General features: G+C 36.7%; 1 protein-coding gene across 1 annotated transcript; it reads left to right on the top strand.

Annotated features, from left to right (window-relative positions):
- Positions 1-953: 953 nt before the first annotated feature.
- On the top strand, positions 954-11,120 carry LOC141814294 (pyrophosphate--fructose 6-phosphate 1-phosphotransferase subunit alpha-like). The gene is made up of 19 exons (XM_074702231.1): positions 954-1,096; positions 2,376-2,548; positions 4,158-4,270; positions 5,147-5,221; positions 5,308-5,421; positions 5,506-5,573; positions 5,760-5,843; positions 6,093-6,146; positions 8,110-8,190; positions 8,291-8,384; positions 8,458-8,531; positions 8,624-8,734; positions 8,826-8,870; positions 8,953-9,009; positions 9,181-9,285; positions 9,367-9,483; positions 9,876-9,982; positions 10,270-10,435; positions 10,688-11,120. Exons 1-19 carry the CDS (start codon positions 1,007-1,009, stop codon positions 10,832-10,834), a joined length of 1,875 nt encoding a protein of 624 aa, XP_074558332.1. The 5' UTR covers positions 954-1,006; the 3' UTR covers positions 10,835-11,120.
- The last annotated feature ends 992 nt before the right edge of the window (positions 11,121-12,112 follow it).

The following is a 12,112-nucleotide window of genomic DNA, read 5'->3' as shown; positions in this document are numbered from 1 at the left end:
TATTTTTTTTATTATTCTTCATCTGAGTGGTATCAATCTTGTAGTAAAAGGAGTAATTATAAACCTTGTAGACTATCCCTATGGGAGCAGCGAGGGAGAGCCTTAATTGATAGAAAAAATTCATAATCACTTGGAGTTATCCTGTACTTGGAGGAAGAAGTAGGAAAAAGAAAAAATAATGATAATTTTATTCTCATCCTTAACAGAATAAGGAGAATAAGATAAAAACTCATTGGATATACATAAGAGGGGATTGAGTCAATGAATCTATATCATTAATTATTGATTGATAAATTTTTAACAGTTTGAAAATTCCACAGTCATAAAATTAATTTGTTCTGTTTATCAACATTTTCAAATTTTTAATTTGATAAAATAACTTTAAAAGAGTTGGTAGAGTTAATCGAATATCTTTCTATCTTAATCCCGAAAAATTTGCAAATTTTTAAAATTTGATAATTTGAAGAAGTTAATGTGTATATATATATATATATATATATATATATTTAATTTACCTTTATTATTTTAATACATCTGATAATACAACACTCTTGTTTAAACACCCACCGAATCAGAGACGAACCAATCAGAAACAATAGGTCAAATCATGAAGATTCTATCTTGGCGGGTACGTGTCTGGGCAGGAGTGTGATGGCTCCCATTTGTTTCCCCTTAAAACGGATCGAATAAACCAAAGGCCTAGGGTTTCTCCAATGATTGGATCAGAGGGTTCGGTGGCGAGATCACCCATCTCTGCTCCAACAACTACAACTGAATTCTGAATCTCGTTTGGTCGGATTAATAGAGCCCACAGAAATAAACCAGTCGTTTTAGAGATTAATCTGTTTGGTGATATGTATGGAATACAATGTCTTCGTTCGACTTTAAAGAAAACCTGCCGCTTCGTCGCGTCGATTATAACACGACAAGCAGCAGCCGCAGCCGCAGCCGCAGCAGAGAGAGAGAGAGACAGAAGAGAAGACAAGCGAGAGGTTGGTGGGGAAGGATGGATTCCGACTACGGCGTACCCAGGGAACTCTCGGATCTGCAAAAGCAGCGTGCGCTGTACCAACCAGAGCTTCCGCCATGCCTTCAGGTCTTGCTTCCGCCATTTCGGAACTATGATTTTTTGTCTTTCTTTCGCCGCCATTTTTGCTCACCTGGCTTGTTTATCTGTGATCCGTGCTTGTGTTTCTGTTCTACTAGGGATCAGTACGTTTTTCTCTTTGTTGTGTAGGGTTATGCGGGGAAGTGCTGGATCTTTGTCGATGCTGTTTATTCCTAACGGATCTTGTGGGTTTTGGTTGTTTACGAGTTTGATAGTGTTGGATGAAACTTTCCTTTTAGATCTCTCTTTTCCTCGCATGCTTTACGCGCTCGATACTGTATCTCGCTTGAAACGAGTGAACATGAAACCGAGGTTTCACTTGTTTGGGTTGTTGTCGTCGGGCACAGAGAAGTCTTCGTTCGTGGTTTATTTGCCGGCCTTTATTTTGGATTTAGTTTCTTTTACTGACAGGGTTTTCAGGACTATTAGGGAGATAAAGAAAGTATTCTTAAGAGTGTCGTAGGTTCTGCCTGGGAGAAAATCTTTCTGGATTTTTTAAATCTATTATGGATATTCTCTTCGCAGTTATATCTGCTAATATTTGTTCAATCATGTGACAAATGCTTGATTTTGAGGATTCATTTGTCAGATTTTAGTCAAAATTAGTTGAATGAAATTGTTGGTCGCTTTGGCCTCCATGTTATGGATAGTTAAACGGAATTGAAATGATTATGTTTTTTTTTCTCCACTTTTGAATTCTTAAATTTTGAACCTATCAACTAGGGAGTTCTCGCATTTGAAAGCTTGGACGATATACGTGGAATTGCTAGGCTGCCATTTTGCATGGATGCTTTATTGAAACATTGTAAATATTTGTAGCAAATACTCATTGTTAGTAGTTGCCTATATTACTTTTCTTCAAGAATATCGATACAGATTAAAAAATTATGACAAATGAGTATTTTGCAGATTTTGACATGTACTGCAATCAACATCCAGTTGTGTCAGTTCCTTACAATGGGTTGTTGGATCATATGCAATGAGAATCATACCTTTTTTTATCTCATGCCATCAAATGTTCAGCAATCTCATTACCCACGTTGATGTTTTAGGTGTAACCCTTTCAGATTGAGTCCTATATATGCATGTAATTATCCCTATACAATATATGAAGAGAAACTATTCTTTTTTAGTGAACTTAACATTGGCTATTGGATTCAACTCATCCAGCATTCAAATATAGCTCTTTTGATTGCCTACAAATTCTGATTGTTACTATTCACATTTCACTGTAGTCTGAGAGATCTCTCTTTCATCCTCTCTGCAGGGCACTACAGTTAGAGTTGAGTTTGGAGATACAACAACTGCTGCTAATCCCACTGATGCACATGTTATTAGCCAAGTATTTCCACACACATATGGACAACCATTGGCACATTTTTTAAGGCCAACCGCCAACGTTCTAGATGCACACATCATAGTGGAGCAACCAAGTATTAGGTGCATTTCTACATATGCTCTTCTTTTAAACATTGACATTCACTTAAAAGTACATGAGTTATTTTATTTCAGGCATATTGTATTATGAACCTGTCAACTTCACCCCATATCCAACTGCACCAAATTATGCACTACATTAGGAAAATGGAACTTTTAGAGAATTAGCAACTCAAAGAGGATAGGACTGTATGTTGTAAGAAAAGTAGAAAATTAATTCTAGCCTAATCTTTTCTTAGAGGCAAGCTAATGGGATTCAAAGGATCATTGAGATTGATTTGTGAATTGATGATTCAATCAATTTAGAATGGTTAGAAGGACACAACTGGAAGGAACTACTAGGATGAAGGAAATTGGTAGGTCAAGTAGGGAGATATTCTTGCTGCATAGCAATAAATGTGCCTTTTTTGAAGCCTTGCGGGTTGTGTGTTTGGATGAACAAGGATTAGGTGACTGATTTTGCCTTACCAGTTGAATAAATCATTGGTAACCTGTTTGTCAGTTTGTTGAGTCATATGTTGTCTGATTTTGAAAATATTGATAGGGTACTTTTACTCATAGATTGAAATCTCAAGTCATTTAGGACAAAATAGGTGAAAATTCTTATTTCGCTAGCGGACCGGCATCGACATAAGATGTCGGCGCGCTAGAACGTGTTGAACACGTTGCGCAGGCCTGACGATGTGTCTGGACACATTGCGCCATCCAGGCGAAGCGTCCAGGCCCGTCGTCGGCTTGGGCGACGTGTCTTGGCTTGTGCAATGTGTCTTGGCTGCGCAACGCGTTAAACTCTTTGTGCTGGCCCGACGATGAGCCCAGATGCATCGCATGAGCCCGACGACAAGCTTGTATGCATCACTTGGGATCGGCGATGTGTCCGGGAGCATCGCACGATCACAACGACGTATCCAGGACCATTGTTGGGCTAGGGTGACGCATCTCGGCCTGCGTGACTCGTCGGACTTACAAGCAGAATATCCGGAGTTAGGTTTGAGATTTAATTAAATAATTTTATGTTAATAATTTTAATCAATTTCTAACTATGATTGAATAATTTAAATAGATTTAATTAAAATCTAATAAAATTATCTCATTAATTTAATATATATATTTTTTAAAAATTATATTTTATTTTATTTTTAAATATTTAGATTAAATTTTTTATTTTTAGTTAATATATTTTATATTTAAAAAATATCAAAATTATATCGGCACGATACGATACCAAAACTGTATCGTTCTGATTGGAGATCGAAACTTCGACATGGTTTGAGATTTTAAATCATGCTTTTACTATCAACTCCCCGATAGCTTTGAGGTCAATCTGCAATTTATTGGCAAAAATGGAATTGTATGCTTGCCAATTTACTGGCAGCTTTGAGGCATAAGTTTGAATTGATAAATTTTAAAGTTGATAAATTTTAAAGTTGATAAATTTATTTAATTAGTTGATTCTTCTTCATCTCTTGGGATGGACGTGTCTGGGCATTATAACTGTTTTAGACATAAAGCAATTTTTTGTATTGTCCTTTTCTGTTGATACCTTTGCACACTTCGCAACTTGTCTTAGATTTTTTTAATGTTTCAACCATTTTTCTGCTTTGTGTTGTAGGGTTGGTATAGTATTTTGTGGCAGGCAATCCCCTGGAGGTCACAACGTCATTTGGGGTCTTTATAATGCTATCAAAACTCATAACCCTAACAGTACATTGCTTGGGTTTGTTGGTAAGTATATCTGCTATTTATTGGATTTTCATTAAAACTATAAATTAGCTTTTCTTGAATAACATCAGGCTCAGATGATTATACACCTCAACACTGGTGGTTTAGTAGGATTTGCCTCTTAACTCTACATACAATACTTGTTGGTCAAGTATAAATGATTATTTGTCTGCTATTTTACTCTAAATATAAATTATTTACTTGTTGTAGGGTTGGTATATAGCATGATTTACTTGGTATTTTACTTTTTTGCCAATTTAGTACTTATTATCCAATCTTACATGTCTCCTACGCTTTCTTTTTGGACTTTCTGCAAGTACTGCCAAGCCTTCATTTAATAAATTCTGATCCACTGGTGCATCACGTTAAATTGTTTATTAATAATAATAATTTAATTTCTTGGATACTATCATAAAAGCATACTGCTACAATCTTCTCTCTCCCTTTCCTTTTTTATGTTTCCCTCTTCCCTACTTTTACATTACACTAGAAAAAGAATCTTGCCATAGTTGAAGCCTCAAAAGACACTGTTATCTGTCCATGCAATAGACTTGTTTGTGAGGTTATTTTATGTATCAATGAATGTATTTAAGTCCATGCTATTTTATTTCTTTGAGGTTATTCTGTACATAACCTTGTTGAGTATGAATATTTTTTCAGATGTTTGTTGGACCTAACCTACATCTACAAGTGGATGCTTTTCCTCACAGATTATTTTTTCTCAATTTCCAATTTGTATGTTTAAATCATATTTGTTTTCCTTTACTAGCTTGTGTTTACTAGGTAGCTACTTGGATGATTTAAATGGTTTTATGATTGTGCTGAATTGTTTTTGTATCCTGTTACCTTCTTTGATTCTCATTTCCTTGTATGTTGCAGGAGGTACCGAAGGATTATTTGCAAAGAAAAGTTTGGAAATAACTGATGATATCCTATCAACTTATAAAAATCAAGGTTTTTGAAGGATATCTATGAATTGACAATTTTTCATCTCCTATATTGACACATCTACTCTAACTATAATGTTTCCCTGGCTTTAGGGGGCTATGATTTACTTGGCCGGACAAAAGATCAAATAAGATCAACTGAGCAAGTCAATGCTACCATTTTGGCCTGCAAGGAATTGAAGCTAGATGGTCTCGTCATTATTGGAGGTGTTGTCTAATTATGCAAAAGTATATCTGTTCAGATAACCAGGATCAGCTGTTGATTGCCTTGTTTTTGTTATACTTCTCTAGGAGTTACTTCCAACACAGATGCTGCTCAGCTTGCGGAGACATTTGCTGAGTTAAAATGCCCAACAAAGGTTCTGATTTTGACTTTGTTGACTTGGCAAATTAACTAATATTTTTTAGTATCTGTTTGGTGACCTAAAGACTTTAATTTAACACTTTTGATGAAGATATGATTGGGAATTTGGTGAACCTTTGTGAGGAAAAGTTTGTCTTGTTATACCTTCTATGACTAAAATGCATAGAAATTTTGTTGGCAGGTGGTTGGGGTTCCTGTAACCTTAAATGGAGATCTAAAGAACCAATTTGTTGAAACAAATGTTGGGTTTGACACAATATGCAAGGTAACTTTTTTTTGTGTGACTAATTACTTATGTAATATTTTGTTATTTATGTTGTTAGTTTCATGATACTATGCTCTTGGTAAACTATTCTAAAATGGATTGCAACTGGAATTCACATAACATTCTTTTTATTTTCAAAATATATTCTCCAATTAACATTGAGCTCTCCCTTCACACTTTCCCTGGTTGTGGTTCATATTGCTCAATGAAATTTCCTAACAAAATGTACTTTTGTCATCCTATTTACAGGTTAACTCACAACTGATTAGCAATGTATGCACAGATGCTCTCTCAGCTGAAAAGGTACTGCCTTACTCCTGTTGCTTAAAATTTAAGCTTTGTGATAACCTAGATTGGTTGTTCTTCCTTGTGTTTGAATATAGCACTAAAAAAATGCAAAAAAAGAATCCAATCTAGTTTTCACTTTAGGTTCTTGATTCTTTTCAATCATAAAAACTGTATACATGCTATACCCTGTTTTTAAACCCATCATTTTGTCATTTCTACTGTGCTTTTCCCCTGTGATGTCCATTCCCATAAGGCAATGTGTCACTTGAATTCTGAGATTGCATTAGTAACAGTGAAGGAATTAGCTTTCTATCCCTTTGGTTCCATCACTTGTTCGCTCTTAGATGAATTCATCTCTTGCAATCTTGCATACATCACTGCTCTTCCCGTCAAATTCACAAAGCTGCTTTCTTCAGTAGCTCTCCACAACTGGTGGTTGAAACAATGAGAATTGTTGATCCGCTGTATTGATAGTGGAATTTCTACTATGGTTTGCTTAGTCCACTGAATGCACTGGATGTGAGCCTGGATCATTCATTAACGGGGAGAGCTTCAAAATGACATTGGAGGGGTTGAGTTGATGCTCCTTCATGTCCCATTGTGTAGGAAATGGCATGTAGAGGTCTGTTGTTGATAAGGAGATGAAACTCTTGCACATAATGAGAAGGAAGACAACACCAATGTTATGGAAAAGCACACTCAATTATAAAAGATCAGTCTGTGCTATTGGAGGATCAATTCATGATTTTATTAAGCAACTCAACCTCCAACAAGGGCAAGACAGGTATGATTCTAGGATCCAAGAACGGAAAACCTTTTTTTAGCTCTAGGTCAGTGTTGATGATTACAAACACTTTCAGGAGGCTAATATTTATGAAGGCAAACGTTGGGATTGTAATTTGGAAACAGAGGACATCAGATGAGAGCAAGGTAATGGTGGCCATGTCAAGGAGGTGTTTAGTAGAGACTCATCACTAATTCAGTGATTTCCTCAATGATCTTGTGGTGGTGGAAGTCAAGTTGGTTGAGGTCATAGCTACAGTTGGCAAGGGAGACGAAGTAGATGATCATGCAATAGAGATTCAAGTTGCAGATCTGATCATGGTGAGGAAGGAGTTTTCTGTAGGCTAATATTCTTGGTGATACAGGGATCATGACTGAGGATGTTGTGACGAGCAACATTGCTTAAATTCCCTATCAAATCAGCTCCAAGGGGAACTTGTACATGACTTTCCATGCCGTTGTATCTTCCCTGTTGATGAGTCCTTGATCCCAACTTGCCTGCCTTCAACATCTTTCTCTAATTCCCCTGCCTTGATCGTCGAAGAGAAGTGTCGAATACCCTCACATCCTCCTACCATAGTTGTATTGGTAGCAGAATGATATTGGTTATTCTCAAAAAGCATGTAACCTACTTTTACCTTGAAAAAGAGCCCAAGTTAAGAAGGGCCCACAAATTCATTAACAACCTATCTACTTTCAGAGAAGGAATTCTACGAGGAAACATCTACTTCCTCTCATCTGTTTAGTTGTGTAAAAGCCATTGTGGAAGAGACTTCAAGCTCCTTTGGACCCATACGTTTATGTTTGAACTGGGCTAAAGTGGATGGTTTCTGCAGAAGGGGCTTGGTAAAAGCCATCTTTGCACTTGGCAAGGATGAATTAATGGTTTAGGGAGCAGACTGCAAGGGCAAGGGCGGTGGAGGTCGGACGGGGCAGGGGCAGGGGCAGGGGCAGGGGCAGGGGAAAATGATAAATAGGAGGGTACATGGTCCACCCCCTATGTTGCATTGATATGAATCGGCATTAAACTGGTATCATTCCAAGCTAATAGAGTAATCTGTAGCTTAACGGAATTTTATCCTTTGTTCTTTTGATCATGATGCTTTTCAATTTTTATGCTATTTGAAAGCTTGTTATTACTTGCTTAGCTTTCTTTTGTTTCTTCGACATATTGAAGATCTGAATTACTTTTCAGTATTATTACTTTATTCGCCTGATGGGCCGCAAGGCTTCCCATGTGGCTTTAGAATGTACTCTCCAGTCACATCCCAATCTGGTCAGTTCTTATGTTTAATGACATTTATCCATGCTTGCCAACTTTCTTTGTTTTTTTTTTTTGCACATGTTGATGTGGGTTTATTGTTTACTGATTCCAGGTCATCCTAGGGGAGGAGGTCACATCATCTAAATCTACAATTTTTGATATTACAAAACAAATATGTGATTCAGTCCAAGCCAGGGCAGAGAAGGGTAACATGAGGACTATCTCTGGATTTAATGATCTATGTATCCTTTACTGATTTACCAATGATTTCTGATACAGACAAAAATCACGGTGTCGTCCTTATTCCGGAGGGGCTTGTGGAGAGTATACCAGAATTATATGCATTGCTTCAAGTAAAATAAACCCACTTTATTATACTTCCGTTGCTGATCAGATTGAAGCCCAGAAGCTTATTTCTGTTTTATTTTATGGTCAAATGGATTAGGAAATTCATGTTCTTCATCACCGAGGAGTGTCTGTTGATGATATTTCATCTCAACTTTCACCTTGGGCATCTGCTCTATTTGAATTCTTGCCACCATTCATCAGGAGACAGGTCTTCTCTTGAATTGCTTCTTGTAACAGGAACATTTTTAGATGTTTATATTTATTCCTACAACTATTTAACTACATTTTGCACACTGCAGTTACTTTTGCATCCAGAATCTGATGACTCTGCACAGCTTTCCCAAGTAAACATCTAACATTTTGACAGATTGAAAATATATGAAACGAGTCTTTTTCATCTCTTACGCTTAATGCTTTTCTTTCTAGATTGAGACAGAGAAGCTTCTTGCACAGTTAGTTGAGACCGAAATGAACAGACGCTTGGTAAGTTCATCTTAAGTTCAAGACTTCCAGTTCTTAGAGAATTTCTGGCGGGCTGACTAACATTTTTCTTTCTATCAAGTGGTTATATTCCTTTATTTCATTTTTTATGTTGCATCTTTCATCCTCTATGCAAACAGTTTAACTTTTTATTATTTTATTATCTTTTTGCAGAAAGAAGGTACCTACAAGGGGAAAAAGTTCAATGCTATCTGCCACTTTTTTGGATATCAAGCTCGAGGATCCTTACCATCAAAATTTGATTGCGACTATGCCTTTGTAAGTCTCACATTTTCAGCTCAGGTATCTTTAAGTTCATCATCTGAACTGAGACATCTATCAAATTAATGCTCTTTTTAGGTTCTTGGCCATGTGTGCTATCACATATTAGCAGCTGGTTTGAATGGGTACATGGCTACCATTACAAATCTTAAAAATCCTGTGAACAAGTGGAAATGTGGCGCTGCTCCAATTACAGTAAGATCTTCTACTTAATCAATTTGTTACTGAAACCAAATCGAGAACCAAACATGATCTTTGTCTATTTTCAATATTTTGACTCAAATTGTAGTTTGTACTTAGAAAAACTCTTTCAATATTTTGACTCAAATTGTGTTACACTTTATACAATGTCAGTTTATTTTCCTATTAAGAAAGCCCTCTGGCACACGCTTGCTTTGTTTATGGGTCTAGCTGCTGATATCTGTTTGAAGAAATGCTTTGCTGGCCAAATTGATAACAGATTTTTTAAAATTTGGTACACAAATTGACACCTGATTTAAGGGCTGAACTGCAATTGAAGCAAATACTAATTGCCCTTTAAATAATGTATATAGACTCATTGGACGAGGTGCTTTGTTTGTTGCTAGGCAATGATGTCTGTGAAGAAACATTGGTCATGTCATCCCGGAGTCACCTCAATTGGAAAACCTGTCATCCATCCTGCCACAGTTGACTTGAAAGGAAAAGCATATGAGTATGTATATCCAATCTTGCAGATCCTTTATCGGAACTTTTCTATTTTGTCATTTGCTGATTAGGCATTTCTCTTCTGTTGAATGAAAATGCATCTGGCCGGTGTTAACCAGATATTCCAACAAATCTTCACTTTGTTATAGTATAAGCTAAATAATTTGTAGAATCTTCATTTGTAGAAAAAGAATGCAAAGTAGTTGAGGATCTCAGCGATCATTTCTTCCTCCATTTGAGAATTATGCATTAGCATGTTCTCTTCAATCAACCTTACCTGAATTTGTGTTCCAGGTCACTAAGAAACAACTTTTCAAGGTTTCTGATGGACGATATTTATAGAAACCCAGGACCTCTCCAATTTGATGGACCTGGTGCCGATGCTAAACCTATCACACTGTGTGTTGAAGATAAAGACTACATGGGCAGGATCAAAAAGTTTCAGGAATACCTTGATGAGGTTGTTTTTTTCATGTCATTTAATGAACATTTTAATTTTGTTACTTTTGCATTATGGTCATTCTTTTTTATCTATCCTTTACACTGGTATCATGAACTACTTTCGAATAAATTTTTACTGAAACTTTTCTGTTCTATTTCACTGGATTCTACCTGATTACCTTTCGCTTAGGAATATTCTTCACCCATAATTCTGAGAAAAAACTTTGAAATTTCCTGCTTATTTTTTATTCTATTTTTTGATCATATATAGGTAAGAAGCATTGTGAAGCCCGGCTGCTCACAGGAGGTCCTCAAAGCAGCTTTAAGTGCCATGTCTTATGTGACTGAAGCCTTGACTTTAATGTCTTCCTCTCCAAATGTGCAGAAACAACAGTCAGAGCTCTTATTTTCACCATGAACTCTTCTCGAGCCTTTTCTGTTTTATCCTCCAATCAGTTTTACGAACTGATGATATTTATTGCCTATGTTTTTGCTTCACTTTTCCTTTCTTGTCTTATCTTACATGAGCCCATCTTATGCCGGGATCGAATAAGAAACAACCCAATTTCTTTGAATGGTGAAAATGTAGGTTTGTTGAGATACTGAGAAAGAGGTACATAGGAGTTAAATTTAAGATCCTCGTGTAATGTTCTGGTGTGATTTTGTGCTGCACAGACATGAAGGATGGATAAGTTAAATCTATCTTTCTAGAAATACTGAATCAGTTATTGGTGATTTTTGCATAGTTTGATTCATAGCAAAGAATAAAAAGAAAGGTTTCTTATTGTAAGCCTTATTCTATATATTTAATCTGATCGAGTTTTTTTAATTAATAGAGCTAATGAAGGAAACATTAACTCCCTCATTCTCAAGGAGCCTGGATTACCTGTTGCTTCAACTAATGAGGCAGTTATGAATCGTTAATTGTCACTTTAATACTATCGGTCTCAACTTTCGGCTCTTCAATTCTATCCAAATAATTTTTTATAGATTTTTTCCCAGTTGGATACCCACATTTGTATACAACTTACAGAAAAAGAACCATTAATAATGTAAGTGCTTGATTCCTTTTATATATAACTCATTAAAAAAAATGATAAATCCCAGTCAGTCTCATGGACTCAATCCCTGGGGTGGCCAGTCCGGTCCCACGGAAGTTTTTCACCGACCACCAGGGTAAATCGGGAAGCGCATACGGTAGCCAATCCAGATTGCCAACATTCTTTGATTGTGTTCCTCATTTGGAAAAAAAAATTATAAATACGTCAAATTGTGAATCCTAAGATCACAATTCAGATGCACTGTTGTCTCGGGGACATATAACTCATTTAAGTTATATTGTAAGTGCTTGATTATGTTTAATAATTAAGGAGGCGCTTGGTAGGCGGGTTTAGGAGAGAGGAATGGGAATGAAATCTATTTCATTCCCATTCTTAATGCTTGGTAGACGGGAATGGAAATCAAAATAAGGATTTGATATCCCTGATTTCATAACCTACCCCTCCCCTGGTTATCAAACTCATTCCCATCTGCGCAACTTTTTCCCCCTTCTCTTTGCTTCTTTCTCGTCCGCGGAAGCCCCTTCGTCACCTGCTCCACCACTACCGCCGCCACCGCGATCTCCATCTCCTCCGTCAACGCCTTCATCGACGTCTCCGCCAACGCCTCCTTCACCAAGCACACTCTCCTCCTCAAC

Source organism: Curcuma longa, chromosome 21 (assembly GCF_044706935.1).
Source record: "Curcuma longa cultivar G26 ecotype Majalengka, Jawa Barat chromosome 21, ITB_CL_G26_1.1, whole genome shotgun sequence".
NCBI lineage: Eukaryota > Viridiplantae > Streptophyta > Magnoliopsida > Zingiberales > Zingiberaceae > Curcuma > Curcuma longa.
Note: the sequence above shows the minus strand (reverse complement) of the source record. Positions and strands in the feature narration are given on the sequence as shown.

Bases quoted from the DNA above. Each gene is read 5' to 3' on its own strand.
- LOC141814294 (XM_074702231.1), top strand. From the start codon at position 1,007: ATGGATTCCGACTACGGCGTACCCAGGGAACTCTCGGATCTGCAAAAG. The intron at 2,549-4,157 runs GTGCATTTCTAC...TTTGTGTTGTAG, and splicing joins GTGGAGCAACCAAGTATTAG to GGTTGGTATAGTATTTTGTG. The intron at 9,484-9,875 runs GTAAGATCTTCT...GTTTGTTGCTAG, and splicing joins GTGGCGCTGCTCCAATTACA to GCAATGATGTCTGTGAAGAA.